Source organism: Phalaenopsis equestris, unplaced genomic scaffold (assembly GCF_001263595.1).
Source record: "Phalaenopsis equestris unplaced genomic scaffold, ASM126359v1 Scaffold000787, whole genome shotgun sequence".
NCBI classification, from domain to species: Eukaryota; Viridiplantae; Streptophyta; class Magnoliopsida; order Asparagales; family Orchidaceae; genus Phalaenopsis; species Phalaenopsis equestris.
The window spans coordinates 853,847-870,631 of NW_018165227.1; the positions used below are offsets into that span (position 1 = coordinate 853,847).

General features: G+C 34.5%; 1 protein-coding gene across 1 annotated transcript in view; it reads right to left on the reverse strand.

The window, feature by feature from the left end:
- LOC110031187 overlaps window positions 1-16,785 on the reverse strand; it is a 165,971-nt gene that overhangs the window by 46,418 nt on the left and 102,768 nt on the right. Inside the window, exon 15 of the mRNA XM_020734272.1 lies at window positions 977-1,110. Coding sequence (XP_020589931.1) covers window positions 977-1,110 — 134 coding nt within the window. The remainder of the gene's footprint in view (window positions 1-976; window positions 1,111-16,785) is intronic.

A 16,785-nucleotide genomic window follows, 5' to 3' on the forward strand; every position in this document is an offset into this window, starting at 1 on the left:
TTCACACCTCTTTGTCCGATTTCGTTGTAAAGTCCTATCCTTTTGACCTCTTTGAAGACATTATTCCCTGATTTTTATCGAGAGTTTTCTTAGGTGACTTCGGTCATTTAAGATGTAATTAACTATAGGGGCTTGCCCTTATAGGAAGGATGTCCGAACCCAGCTTAATATAAACCCTATTTAATCCTTTATATTAAATAGGGGAACTTGTCAGCAAATATAAAGGTTTCGCAGACCAATCGGACGTCATACTTTCCTTAGTTTATTTGATCGAGCATTATCCTCAAGTCTTACGTTTATCCCTCGGGATAGATACAGGATTTGAGGTAGAGTGCTCTTTCATTTAAACTGTGAAAAATATGGGGTCAGTTTGATTTCATATTTTTCTAAAATTATATATATATATATATACGTAAATTAAAACGTCCTTCCGAAGCGGGCGACGGGATTTTGATTCCGGCTGCCGACAGCTTCTTACGGGCGACCCCCCCAATCAATCTCCTTTCTTACTTTTTAGTGCCGACAGTGTGTGCTATATACTATATGATATACGATGCCTACATTTCTATAATAAAATGATTTGAGAAAGAAAGATTTGTGTGGCTTAATTATGATGCAAGGCATTATGAACTTTATGCATGACCAGACCATTACTACAATTTATGAACAAGAAAGATCTAATTCTTTTGAAGTAAATGATGATGACTAGACAATTAATTTTGCAAGTTGGATGAATGAAAATGCATGATTAAACATTTTTAGAATTTCTGAAAATTAAAGTTATATTACTTACGAAGTAAATGTGGATGGAAAATCTTGATTTTCTAGCTAGGCAATACATCATTCCAAAAATAAGCCCAAATAATCCTACGAAAAAATAAAATAATAACCCTGTTTCACACAAGACCAGTATCCATGAAAAAATAAGCATTCATGTATCATAAAATTAGTAAAGAATGATAGAAGGATTGAATACCTTTTTCCTTCCACATCTACTCCATGAACAAGAAATTCATCAGCATAGGCTGCTAGGAACGCTAAGTTCTCTTCGTCCATAGTCAAATTACTGAACTTCTGCCACCTATCAGTTACAATAGCATACTTCTCTCCCTGTACATGAAACTTCAGAGCTTTAGAACCGACCAGATGAAACAAACATGATTCAGCAACCTCAGCATTGTAGAATTAGTCAAAGAAACATACTTTATACAAAGATATTATATAAATATTATCATCTTATGACAAGTCGTGCATGAAAATGATCCAAAGGATTACATATGTGAAGTTAAACTATTATTAGACCATATCAACGAATGACAAGATAAACAAAGACCATAGAATTAAGAATTCTTAACTTAGAAGAACAACCTGCCTCCCTTTTTCTGATCCAATAATTTAAATCAAAGAACAATGTGGCTTGCAGAAACAATATTCAACTTCATACCCATCACGAAAAATTTATCAAAGTCAAATAGAGTGATGAGATGATACTCCTAAAACATTAAGAAAAAGTATCATCGTCATAAAAAACCAATTTATTTAAACTTTCTGGTTTCCTTGCATTTCATTGCTTGTTTATTGTTTTCATGTCTGTTGCAGGCTTCTCCTGACATTATTTTCTTGAGAAAACAACAACCAAATACGGATATTTTTTTTGTTAGAAAACAACAACCAAATATGGAGATGAAGTGAAAAACCTGGTCGAAGTAAACAGAAGAAGCATTTAATTCATTTGGCAAAATTTGCCCGCAAAGAAACTCCACCTGCAGTAATTATATTTAATAATTCCTGCAGCATTTATCTCAACCTAAACCTATAAATAGACGGTCAAAGGATGAGTCTCAGCACATTTAGTAATATCCTAGTATTAGTTTGTTTCTTTCTAATGCAGTTTATTTCTAGCAAGTTCTCTTTTCTATCTCTTCTATTTTTCTCTTGAGCATAGTCCATACTAAGGTTATGGTATCCCTCATAGAATATTTGTCACCAAAATCCTTTTAGGTGAAGTAAACATGAAAGATGTCTAAGAAAACAAATCAAGCAATGGAGTACCCTGAGAAAAAAAATAATAGTCTTCCCTAAAAAATTAGCAGAACTTCTTTACCACTGAACATCTAAGTAAGTTGGAAAAGTGTTAGACAAGAATCATCCACAAAATCCTTGAATAGCTTTCAAAAGCAGCTTACATGTTAAGATTCCTTCTAAAGGTAGATTTGATTTTCACATAACCTGCATCAAATCCAGCAATTGATAAACATCCCTCCCTAAAGAGAGGTGTTGCAATATCTTTGAATCGTAGTATCGAAAAAATGTTGGCCTCAGCCATCTAGTGTGATTTCCAATTAAAGAGAAGAAACCCAAACTCCACCAAAGTTCAAAATGTCATCCCCCAAAGCTTATACAAGAAAAACAGATCCAATTGATCATAGTGCCCAGTTCAAGTCAACAACTTATCTCCTTATTATTGGTGATGCTGTGAAATACCAACTACTATTCACAACAATAAGAGAAGCATAAATTATGGTATGATACCGAAGTTAACCCAAATCACAATAATAAAATAAATATTATTGCTGAAATTTGAAGGGTATTATAAACAACAACACCTAAAATAAGAAAACGATCATACAAACACAAGCTAGGGCATAAGTCGAAGAGGCGATGTTGCGGCTAGAAAATAAGTGGGGTTTATGAATGGCTTTGTGGTGGAAGGATAGTAGGCAGGTGCATGGGGAAATGAGTCTAATAGGTAGCTGGAAGTGAGTGGGCACTGGATAGCTACAGGAAGGCTGAGGTTGATGGTTGGGAGACTTGCTACAATGAGACTTAAAAGCAGGTAAGGAAGGTTACGGCAGGGGACGAAATGACTAAGGGCTTATCACATGGAAAGGTGGCTGGTAAATGGGTTGCAGCAGGAAGGGAGGCTGGGAGATGGGTTATGGCTGGGAGCCCAGCTGGAGGGGGGGCAGCGGGGGGGTGGCGACAACATCAAGAAGGTAAGGGTGGAGAATGTAGGTGAGGATAATCACCACCTTAGAGCAGGATACAGCTAGAGCACCATCTGTTCTTGGATACAGTCCTAGAAGAGAAATGGAGACGCCGACGACTGTCCAAACAGAAAACTCATAAAAACTGAACCCTAATGACAAAAAACATAACATATACATAGTAGATAACTAAGAGGGGGAGGCCCCTCCCTTTGGGATGCAACCGTAGACCTAGCCCATAAACCTGGACTAACCGGTTCAGCTAGCTAGGGAGCCCCACGTCATTCTACCAGGATTGTGGGAGCTTCAACCTCAATCGTCGAAGCATATGTCTGCTCTTTGCCTGTGATAGAGTTATTATAAACTCCCGGGGCTGAAGGCTCTACAACTACAGTTTGCAAAGCACTCAAGCCCGTTGGCGACTGTACCATCCCCCAAAACACCTAAGGATTGTCATTCAATTGCAAAAATACATCCATATCGATCTGCTCTCCTGGGAGTTCACTACTGAACTGAACTGAGTCGGCGTGTCTCGCATATACTATTGAATCCTCTCAAAGTAATCCACGGTCTACTCAACTTGATCTGAAGTAAGGGTAGCTTGAACCTCCCTCCCCCCTGACCTGGGGTATCCATGGTTATAAGGTATCGATCATGATATCCTGAGAAGCTCTCTGTCGTGACTTTCCCATGTTTGTAGTCTATGTCCCAGTCCTATCATCGTCTATCATCACCAAAATTTGTCCCACCGATGTTGCTTTGTTGGCAACGGCGCTTGTGATCTCGTGCTCGAGGACGATGAGCTTCCCATCATTAGTGAAGGAGTAGGTCTTTTTGAATCCATCATGTTGAGTCTTATGGTCAAATTGTCACAGTCTCCCTAACAACATCTTGCAGGCATCCATGAGTACAACATCACACCACACCTAATCCTATAGTTGGCTCTCAATCGAAAATTCCACTATGCGCCTCCTGTCAATGCTGACCATGTTCTCCTTCTTTGGACACGTAGAGAATACAACTAGAAGTGCTTCTAATTCATGAGACTCTACTTCTCCACCATTTGTGTTGACAACACATTCTCTGTCAATGATGAAACTACGTGCCTTCTCATTTACACTACAACGGGTGTAGAATATATAGTGACGAAGCCGTTACGAATCTATTGTATCCTTGATCTATAAGATTTGTCGAACCACGAGCGTCTCTCCTTCATCCAGTGGAAAATGATACACCTCACCATTTTCCTCTTCTGCCTCCTTGTTGCTAACAACCTCCACGACAACCTATCAGTAAATCACAACTCGATTTGTCGGGCAGCTGGTGGTGATGTGCCCAAATCCATGGCATTTGAAGCATTTTTTTGGAGAGGACTGCAGTAGACGTGCTACTCTTCTTAGGCTTCTTCTCACTGTGGGTGATTGCCTTGACTGGTGGTGGTTGCTACTCTATTTTTTGGTTTTTCCACTTTCAATACTAAAGTTTGGACATCTCCAAATGACCAATGAGATTTCAGCTACACCACATTGCTAATAGCGGGCTTCAGGCCACCCATATAACATGCTATGGTGTATTCCTTTGTCTCGACTAAATTACACTTCATCTACAACTGGCCAAATTGCGTCATGAACTCCTCCACTGATAGTTCTCTTTGTTGCAAGTGTTGGGATCTTAGAAATATATCCTGGCAGTAGTGAGAAGGTAGATATTTTGTCTGAAACGCCTTCCGCATCTTCTCCTATTTGGCAATCTTGTTATTTTCTTCTCTCTTCCTCTGTTCTAGTTGTCCCACCACAAAAAGACCCTCTTTCTCAATTTGATAGCTGCAAGCTTCACTCTTTTATCTTCTAACAACTCTTTATACTAACAAGATCCAATAAACTAATTGTACCCATTCGATAAAGTCGTTTGGATCCATACCTCTTTGAACTCTAGTAGATCCACCTTTATTCTGAAATCCTTTTGTCTTCCATAGGTGGCCTCTTTTCTCAGTCTCCGTTACTGGATTCCAAAGCGTCGTGGCTTTTTTTTTCATCACTGGAATGTTCCCTGTAGAAAGGGTTGAAATTCTCGTCTCTTTCGCCTCTTCGACTTTCCGTTATCATCGAAGGTAAGGGTGAAGGAGATATGCGAGGATAATCAACACATTGGAGCGGGATACAACTGAAGCACTACCTGTCCTTGAATGCAGCCCTAGAAGGAAAAATGGGATGCGAACGACTGTCTAAACAGAAATCTCCCAAAAATTGAACCTTAATAACAAAAACATAACATATCTATAGTAGATAACTAGGAGAGGTAGACCCCTCCCATTGGGCAGCAACCCTAGCCTAAAATCCTCAATCGGCCGACCCTGCTCCTCTCTTGGTTGAGCAGGTTCAGCTGATCCAACCGGTTCAGCCGCCTAGGGAGCCCCGCATCATGGTAAATATAATGGCTTCCTTCTAGAAGCATTTTCATGAAATTAAATGGATTTTTATCATACAATTTGTTAGCATGCAGATGTCGTTGAAATGCTCACAAGCTTTTTTTTTAACGTGAAGTAAGAATTTAGCAAATGACCATGCACTTTGTTATTCATTTTCAACAAGAGATGTTAAATGTCACAGAGTTAAAACCTGTAGTCTCATAGATTGTGCATGCTTAAGGTCTCAAGTAAAGTCCTTTCAGAAAAGAAATTAGCACACAACAATAAAAACCTTTGTCAAAATTATTGAAACTCATCCAAAGACACGTGAATATAAAAGAGTGCAGCGATGTGAAGATTTCCATTTCAGGATCCCAATATCCTAATGTTGTACAGAACCCTGCTCCTCTCTTGGTTGAGCAGGTTCAGCTGATCCAACCGGTTCAGCCGCCTAGGGAGCCCCGCATCATGGTAAATATAATGGCTTCCTTCTAGAAGCATTTTCATGAAATTAAATGGATTTTTATCATACAATTTGTTAGCATGCAGATGTCATTGAAATGCTCACAAGCTTTTTTTTTAACGTGAAGTAAGAATTTAGCAAATGACCATGCACTTTGTTATTCATTTTCAACAAGAGATGTTAAATGTCACAGAGTTAAAACCTGTAGTCTCATAGATTGTGCATGCTTAAGGTCTCAAGTAAAGTCCTTTCAGAAAAGAAATTAGCACACAACAATAAAAACCTTTGTCAAAATTATTGAAACTCATCCAAAGACACGTGAATATAAAAGAGTGCAGCGATGTGAAGATTTCCATTTCAGGATCCCAATATCCTAATGTTGCACAGAACCTGCAACTAGATTACCAAATCAGTCAAATAGATATCAAGAAGACTTCAATACGACGGTACAATAACCTACAGGAAAAAACAATAACATCAACAATGCTAACAAAACAATAAACAAGGAAGCACTCCTACTTACTAACCTTTAGTCAGTATTCTCAAAGCCCAAAACAAAATGCAATGCGCAAGACTTTATTTTAGCTTCAAGGCATAAAGCGCAGAGCTAGGCGGCACTTTTATAAACCAAAGCACTAATATGGTATATAAAACTATTAATATATGAATATATTTATGAACAATTATAAAATATAAAGTATAATATAAATGTTGATTTAAAATAAAAAAGAATGTGGTACAATACCTACCATGAAGGCAAACATTAAGAATATTTATTTCATTTGAAAATTAAAACTTTGAAGGAAAACATTTTGGTATTAATTAAAATTTGTTCTAAAACCTAATCTTTTTTGGTTTACCCGCATTACAATAAATTCCATTGAATACCTATGTATTAACATAACTAACACCGATATAAACAATGTAAAAATTGAAGTTTAGGAGTTAGATATATAAATACATAGGGATTGCGAGGCATGATCAGCTAAATTGAGCTCTAGGCAAATACTGAAGGAAGACTGCAACATTCGAAGTGCGCTTAGAAATCTAAGTTGAAGTTGAACACGATGCTTGGCCCCCTTCTGCTCCTCAAACTCTCGAACGCAGCTCTCAACTCATTGTCCTCCTTCGAACACCAGACCGAACCTTTATTTATTCTCATTAAACCATGAATGGGACAACTGGCTTCAACACTTTGAAGTGCACTTCAGTGAAGTGAAACAGGCGTCAAGCGCTTTGCTTCACTTCGCACGTGAAGCGCACTCAAAACGCACTTTTAAAAATACTTCCTTTTAGTTAAAGATAAATCTTCGATAGAAAGGAAGTATCCTACTTACACTCTTTTAGGGGGCATTATATATATAATTGATAAATGTTATCCGAAAAAGGTAATACTTTTTTTAGTCTCCTTACAAGCACCTATACCTAAATCCCATCAAAATATTCTGTTTTTTCAAAAAAGAATGTGGTCATGATATAAAGTATATCCAACATCTCTATAGCCTAATGAAGGAACTCTTCAAAGCTGAAGGAACTCTTTTAGTTCAAAGACTTTGTTCTCACCAACCTAAATACCATGTATGGAGACATACAATAATAACAACAACAAAGCTTTCATCCCACTACGTGGGTTGGCTATATGAATCCTTTTTCTCTATTGCGTCCTATTTAGTGTCATATTTTCATTTAGTTATAATAAATTAAGATCATTTCTTATACAATAAGCCCAAGTCTTTCTAGGTCTACCTCTGTTTTTCTTAATATAAGTCAAATCTAAAACATCTACTCTTCTAATCGGATCCTCAAATGGTCGAGGTTTAATGTGACCAAATCACCAAAGACGACTCTCTCTAATTTTGTCCGTCACTAGAGCTACACCAAACCCTAGCACGGATATATTCATTTCTCATTTTGTCTCTAAGTGTACAGCCACTCATCCACCTAATCATTCTCATCTTGGCAACACTTAACTAAGTATTATGCTTCTCTTTTAAAGGCCAACATTCAGCGCCATAGAGCATTGCAGGTCTCACCACCATCTTATAAAAATTTCCTTTCAATCTAAGTGGAATATTTCTATCACACAAAAGACCCGAAGCATTCCTCTACTTCAACCAACCAACTTGAATTCTACTATTAACATCCCTATCTATATCATCATCACTTTGAACATTAGACTCGAGATATCTAAATCATTCACACATTTTAATAATTTGATCATCCAAAGTTACACTGTTTTCACTAAAGCTACTACTACTAAAATTACATTCCATGTATTAAGTTTTAGTTCTACTCAAATGAAGGCCTTTAGACTCCAATGTAGACCTCCATAATTCAAGTTTTTCCTGGGCTCTTTGTCTCATCTCTCCAATGTAGACCTCCATAATTCAAGTTTTTCCTGGGCTTTTTCTCTCGTTTTATCCACGAGAAGGAGATCATCAGTAAAAAAGCATACACCAAGGTACATCCTCCTATAGATGTCCAGTAAGACCATTCATAACTAAAGCAAAAAGATATGGGCTCTCTGATGTAATCCAACAGAAATAGGAAAATATTTGGTCAATCCTTCTTCAGTTTGAATACAAGTAACAGCTCTAGTATACATCAACGCCTCTCTTCTTGAGAACTCTCCAAAGGATATCTCTTGGAACCTTATCGTAAGCTTTTTCCAAATCAATAAAAATCAAATGTAGATTCTCCTTATTATCTCTAAACTTCACCATCAAACCTCTCAATAAATGTATAGCTTCCATAGTAGACCTGCCCGACATAAATTCAAATTGATTATGTGAAACTTTTGTAATACATCTTAACATATGTTTAATTACCCTTTCTCATAATTTTAAAATATGACACATCAACTTAATTCCTCTATATTTGCACACTCTTGTGCATCCACTGTATTCTTAAAAATGGGGACCAAAATACTTTTTTCTCCACTCCTCAGGTATCTTTTTAGTTTTTAAAATAATATTAAATAATTTAGTAAGCAAGACACTCCCAAATCTCTTAAATATTTCCACATTTCAATTGGGATATCATCAGGTCCTACAAACTTTCCACCCTTGATTTTCTTAAAGTCTTCTCAACATCTTTTTTACTAATGCGGCGGTAAAAATGAAACGTTTAATCATTATTAATGATATTAAGATCACTAATGTCTATTATATAATCAGGTCCTACAAACTTTCCACCCTTGATTTTCTTAAAGTCTTCTCAACATCTTTTTTACTAATGCGGCGGTAAAAATGAAACGTTTAATCATTATTAATGATATTAAGATCACTAATGTCTATTATATATTCAAAAACTTCATTAAAAAGTTTATCAAAATAACTCACCCATCTATGTTGAATATCTTTTTCTAATAAAAAAATTTTTTGATTTTCATACATTTTATTTGAGTTAAATCTTTACTTTTCTTCTCTTAGTTTGGTTAGTTTATACATATATTTCTCACCCTCCTTAGTATTTAATATATTATAAAGATCACTAAATGCAAAATTTTTTGCGTCACAAATTGTTCTTTTAGACTCCTTGCAGGCCGTTTGATATTTTTCTCAATTCTCTAAACTTTTACATTTAAACCAATTTTTAAAACATAACTTCTTATATTATATCTTTTTTTGCACGTTATTATTTCATCACCAACTATTTTTCTTTATACAAACATTTTCTTTTTGATTCTCCTAGTACATCTTTTGTTACCTGTTGAATAATGTTTGTTAATTTATCTCACATAGCATCTGCTTCTTCATGAATATCCTAAATTTTAAAATCTTGAATTTTACTCAAAAAAAAATAATTTTATTAGTGACTTTTAGGTTCTCTCATCTAATTCTACGATGAAGAGTCTTAGTATTTTTTATTTTACAACTTTTCATCTTAAAAATCAATGTTGGGTACTTAAATCCTCACTTAGAATGATCATACAATCTTTACAATCTCGACGATCTCTTTTTCTCATAAAAAAATAATCAAATTGTGTTTTATAAAATCCATTCTTATAAATAATAAGATGCTCATCTAAAGTCTCGAATAAAGTATTAGTAATAACAAAATCATACGCTAAAGCAAAATTTAAAAATGATTACCTTCTTCATTAGTCACTCCAAAACCGTAGCCACCATAAATATTTCTGAAATCTTCGACCACCCTACCGACATGTCCATTTAAATTCCTCCAATAAAAATGCTTACTTCAGGAGATATCATTTGTATTAAGTCTTCTAAGTCATTCCAGAATTTATCTTTAGACTATATATCCAAAACTACTTGAGAAGCATAAGCACTTATAATATTAAAAATCTTAGTATCATAGTATCAATACTTAGTATCAATAATAATCTTAAGGTCTATAATTCTATCTCCAACTCTATTAATTTTTACAACATTATCTTTCAAACTCTTACATCTACGCCATTTCTAGTGCGACTCTCACCAGAATACCAAATTTTAAAATCTAAATTATCAATCTTCTTAGCATTTTCTCCAACCCATTTAACAATAAAAAAATTGAGAAATGAACCAACTCCAACACAAATTTTATATATAATCAGAACCATCACATGAAAATCGACCATGAAATTACATCAATGGAACTGTTGAAAAAATTATAGTTTGTCTTTCTTGAATTTGAATTAAAGTATAAAGGCTTGAACATTTAGTGATCATGTTTTTGATGAAAAAAATACATGAATCTTAGCTAAAATGTTTGAATCATTGCTTGACTTTGAGAGGTCGTTTTGAAACATCAAAGTACAGTCATGAACTCATCTCTCAGGACACGAGTGTTGACCTCGTTTTTAGTCATATAAGGCTTACATAGACATCACCCATTGGTCTGATGCAGCAAGATTGGCCAAAATTCAACCTGCTGCATGACCACGCCCGCAAATTCCTCAACGTGGTGACGCTAAGTCGAGGCGTGAACGCACCCAAAAGTTTCTCAGCGTGGTCAATTTAGGTCTGGGTGTGACCATGCCCAACTAAACTTCCTTGACACGCCAGCGATCTGTGGCCTTCGTCCACGGATCAGACCACAAGACGTCGCATTGTTTCTCCAGCGGCGATCCATGGCTCATTAAACGTCTGATGCATCTCTGTCGTCGGTGTGTCACCCAATCAGATGGTCACAGAGGGCCCTGTCACCGCCTTACCAGCCTATAAATAAGCGGCCTTCGGGCACATTCTGGGACACACTCCGATGATCCCCAACTCTTCGGCACTTACCATGATAGCCCAAATAGAGGAAGATATAGGAAGAAGTTTCTCCGGCCAGCCTCCTCCCCTTCGGTTAGCCTCCTCCTCGGCAAACTTTTCTTCTTTCCTTCCTAATTTAATTTAATTGAAGAATTTATTTTCTTATGTATAGTTAGACTAGATTAACTCAATAACCTTGGATTAGGCTTCGACCGAAACCCAGCCTAACCATAACTCAATCAAAATCTAACCAAACGCTGATCAGACCTAAACCCAGACCAAACCCAGGTTAACCCGAATGAAGCCTAACCACAACTCATTTAGTCAAAACCTAAACTAACCCAGGTCTGACTCAAACCAAGATCAAACCCAAATACTAAACCTAACTCAGGTTTGACCTAAGACAAACCTGACCCAAACACTAAACCTAATCCAAGTCTGACCCCACCCAAACCCTATCAAACCCAACCTGATAAGGGCGCTAACCGCATCGGATAACATGTTTTAAAACAGCAACCGGTTCGGAGCGCAGAACAGCACCGGTTATAGACACTAATACTACGTCCGATTCAGGTGCTTCGAAGGAGAGGTCAGTGATACACCTAAAATATATAGTGCTTTTATAAACATTTTAATACCTATTTTTGAGATATTACACTTTAATGAAAGATATTTTTATATTTTTCTTGTAGATACAATTAAATGAATGAAAAATGCTAAAATGAGTGAAAAAGGGTCAAATTTGGAGCAAAAAAAAAGAAATGTGTCAAATGAACTAGGGCGTCTAAGCGTCAGATCTGCGTCTAAGCGTCAGGTACCCTACGCTTAAGCGCCAAGGTTAGTTATTTGAAGAAATATTAATTGGAGCGAAATTTTGAAGAGGTGATTGAAGTCATCCTTGATAAAAACGTGGGAAATAACTTATGGACACGAAAATTCATTTAATTGGCTTATGAGAAGACAACTTATAGAAGACTCATTGAATGGAGACATTTTTTTGAAGAGACACTAAGGCACCCCTTAGATTTTAAAAGAAAAGACTTAGATTATCCAAGAGAAGAGGCCAACAACCACCCACCAAAAACTTCAAATTACCGTCGTCGCCGCCCATCGCCGATGCCGCCGGCCACCTTTATTTTATTTTATTTTATTTTATTTTATTTTGAGTATTAATTTGTATTGTGAGAGAAGGAACAGAATTCAAAGAAACTTCAAAATATTTTGTGGAGATAATTTGAGATAAGTGTTTATCTTTGTAAGTGTTTATCTTTGATAAGTGTTTATCTTTGAGACTACACTTGGTTTTTAATTTAAATTTCTTGTTTGTGAGCAAGAATTCTACTTTTAAACTCTTGTGTGGTTGTATTTTCTCTATAAATTTTAAATAATTCTCTTTATCTTTTTTCTTAAAATGATAAGTGATTAAATGTTTAAAGGAAGTTGTGTGAAGTATTAGACTTTAATGTTGAAGAAGTTGTGAAAATTCAAGATTTCGTACTTCATTTACTTCTTGATTTGGCCAATTAAGATGCTAATATCTGTTGTGAGAACATGTAAAATCCAAGATGATTTTGTCTCAGTTAACAAATGATTGTAATCACATATTGATTTCATGAATGAGAATGTAGTTCATGGGGTTGAGTGCAAATAAATAGGGAAATATATTTTAAAGAGTGTAAAATTAGGGACTTTAGAGTGACAGGCTAAAGCCCCCAATTTGATTTATAGTTTTAAGTTTTGATACGAGATGTTAGCCCCCAGGTAGAGGGAACTCTAGAGTGAAAGCTAATATATTTCCTGTCTAGCCGGTCATCAAGACTATTCAAATTATAGATTAATCAATATTCTTTATACTATCTCTAGTAAGGGTAAAGAATATTATTGTTTCTATTTGACACAACACATTTAGTATACTTTCATAACTAAATTTCTATATTTATCACCGATTCATGATAAGAAAAAAGATATTTTACTTATATTGTCTTCATCTAGCAAGTATTTTAGTTAAGTTAATTAGTTGCTTATTTTATTTTCAAATTAAACAAAAATTACAAAAAAAATTAGACTTTCATTCCTAATTTAGCATCTTAAGTTTGAGTAAGAATATAAATTGCTAAGTATTTTGTCATCTAAAACTAATCCTCACGTGGGTTCGATATTCGAGACTTAATCAGAAAAATTTTATATTACTTGATAACGATCTGAATACTTACGTAGTATCTCATATTAAAATATTATAATGGCATTTTTATTTGCTTCACAGTGATAATTTACCTAGTATTTGTTTTTTATTAAGTTTTTCACAGTCGTTGCAAAAGAATATCTATTAAAGAAAATAATCGCATACATCTTATTTTACTTCTACCTATATAAAAATTGAAATTAAATTTTTGGCTTCGTTGCCGGGAAGAAAGGAAAATAATTATTAGTAATTTGCAAAAAATTTCAAAAAGAAGTTTTTGGATAACAAAATTTTTAGTAAGTCTTATTTAAAATTTTAAGACTTATTTTAGGAATATTGTAGTGTTGTTTTTATTTAAAGTTTTTGTTTGTGTTTTTATTTTTCATTTTATTTTATTTTATTGTATTTTATAGTAATGTATGCGTAGTTCAGGTTTTACAGGACTAGTGTCTTAGGACTAAGGTTTTACAGGACTAGTGTCTTATGATTCTGAATTAGAAAGAACTATTAGAAAAATTAAAAAATTAAAAATTACTGAAAAATTTCAAGAAATAGCAAATCAAAATAATCAAAATGTTGAAGAGTATAGATTTTTAAGAGATTATGCAAACCCTACGATGGATGAAATTCAATATAGTATTCAAAATCCTGTTGTAGTGGCTAATTCATTTAATCTTAAACCTGATATTATCCAAATGGTATCAAATAACCAGTTTGGGGGAACACCAACTGAAGATCCAAATTTACATCTTGTCATTTTTTTAGAATTGTGTTACATTTAAATATGATAGTATATCAGATGATGCTATAAGACTTATATTATTTCCTTTTTCACTGACGGATAAGGTTAAGATATTGTTGCATTCGTTATCACCTGGATCTATTAGAACTTAGAGTGATTTAGCACAAAAATTCCTTGCTAAATATTTTTCACCATCAAAGACTGCAAAGCTTAGAAATGATATTACATCTTTTAGTCAGTTTGAAAGGGAATCTATTTATGAAGCATGAGAACGATTTAATGAACTCTTAAAAAAGTGTCCACACCATGCTATACCAGATTGGTTAATAATTCAAACATTTTACAATGGATTAGCTGAATCTCTTAGATCTACTTTCGATGCTGCTGTTGGTGGTTCATTGATGTCAAAATTATTTAATGACACTTATGCTTTAATAGAAGAGATGGCTACCAATAAATTTCAATGGCCTTCGAAGAGCGTAAATCTTAAGAAAGTAGCCAACGTTCATGAAACTGATGTTTTTGTTACTATGTTAGCAAATCAAGTTGCTGCAATTTCAATGAAGTTAGACCAATTGGGAATGAATTTTTCTCAACCAATTTCCTTGATTGAAGAGAATTCGTTAGGCCAAATGATAGATTCTCAAGCATCATTAAAAACTTTGAATGCCATTAATAAGCAGAATAACCCATATTCAAATTATTATAACCCAGGTTGGAAGAACTATCCCAACTTCAATTGGAATAAAACTACGGGTGGTAATAATCAGCAATGAGGGCACAATCAAGTAAACCCATTTAGAAGTTGGAACAATCAAGGGAACAGTAATTAAGAAGGGAATAGTAATTATAGACCTACTTATCCTCCAGGTTTTAACAGTAATTCACAGTTTAAGGAGAAGAAATTGTCTATACAAGTAGTGTTACAAATGTGAAATCAGTTACAAAGTCAATGAGTTATAATTAAAAATTTTGAGAATCAACTTGGACAAATACCAAATTCATTAAATAATAGATCCCAAGGAACACTTTCTAGTAATACAGAAGTAAATCCAAAAGACCGAAATAAAGAGCAAGTAAAAGCCGTTCAACTTAGAAATGGAAGAGAATTGGAAGGTAGAGTTCAAAAAGAGACTGAAGTTGAGAGAGAAGAGATTGAAGAACCAAAAGATGACACTCCGAAAGGTTTAGAAAGACATTTCTCCATTTAAAGTTGATTTGGAAAGACCACCACCTCCATTTCCTCAGAGGCTTCGATAACAAAGGTTGGATAAGCAATTTTTAAAATTTCTGAAAATTTTTAAGAAACTTATAATTAACATTCCATTTGCTGAAGCCTTAGAACAAATATCAAGCTATGTGAAGTCTATGAAGAATATTCTTAATAGAAAAAGGAAGTTTGAAGATAATTGGACTGTTGCACTTAGTGATGAGTGCAGTGCAATAATTCAGAAGAAACTTCAACTTCCTAAAAAGCTTAAAGATCCTGGTAGCTTTACAATTCCATGTGCAATAGGAAACAAATTTTATGGGAAAGCTTTATGTGATTTAGGTGCAAGCATTAACCTTATGTCATTATCAATATTTAAAAGATTGGTATTAGGAGAAATAACCCGTACTACTATAACTCTGCAGTTAGCAGATCGTTCAATAACTTATCCTAAAGGAGTTATAGAAGATGTCCTACTGAAAGTGGATCATTTTATCTTTCATGTTGATTTCATTGTGCTAGATATGGAGGAAAGTAAAGAGATACTTATTATTTAGGAAAACATTTCCTAGTCACTATGGATACATTTATATGTGGCATAACTAAGAAATGGTCATGCACATATGGCTTCGTGCGTCAATGATCAAACAATTACATTTAATATTTACAAATCAATGAATTACCCTACAAAAGGTAAAAATGATGAAAAAGGTAAAACTACAAAAGGTAAAAATGATGAATGTTATAGAATGAATGTGATAAGATATTTAAGTGAATGTCATTTCAAAACAACTTCTGAAGATAAATCTGAGATGAAAGAGTTCGAACAGAGTAAGAACAAGAATTAGATCAACATTAAGATTTATATAAGGAAAATTCAAGTTATGTTCGAGAAAGTTTTGAAGTTAAGTTTTGAAGTTTTGGACACAATAGAAAAAGAAACATCTTTTTGTCTATCGATTGAAAAACCTCCTGAGGTTGAGTTGAAGTTGCTTCCTGAACATTTGAAGTATTTTTTTAGGTGATTCCTCTACATTACCTGTTATAACTTTCTCGAAATTAACTATTAAAGAAGAAAATTGATGAAAATTTTAAAAAATTATAAGAAAGTCTTTGGATGGACAATTGTTGATATAAAAGGAATCAGTACTTCAATTTGTATGCATATAATTCATAGAAAGAGAACTGCAAACACAGGGTTGATCCTCAAAGGAGATTAAATCCTGTTATGGAAGAAGTTGTTAAGAAAGAAATTTTAAGGGGGTTAAATACTGGAATTATCTACCCTATTTCAGATAGTGCATGGGTTAGTCCAATTCACTGCGTTTTTAAGAAAGGAGTGACTGTGACTTTGAATGAATATAATGAGTTAATACTAATAAGACAAGTTACAGGATGATAAATATGCATTGATTATAGGAAACTAAATCTAGCCACAAGAAAAGATCATTTCCCACTACCCTTTCCCACTACCCTTGCTAGATCAGATGTTGGATAGACTAGCTGGGCATAAATCTTTTATTTTCTGGATGGATATATTGGTTATCACCAAATACAAATAGCTCCTGAGAATCAAGGAAAAACAACTTTTAC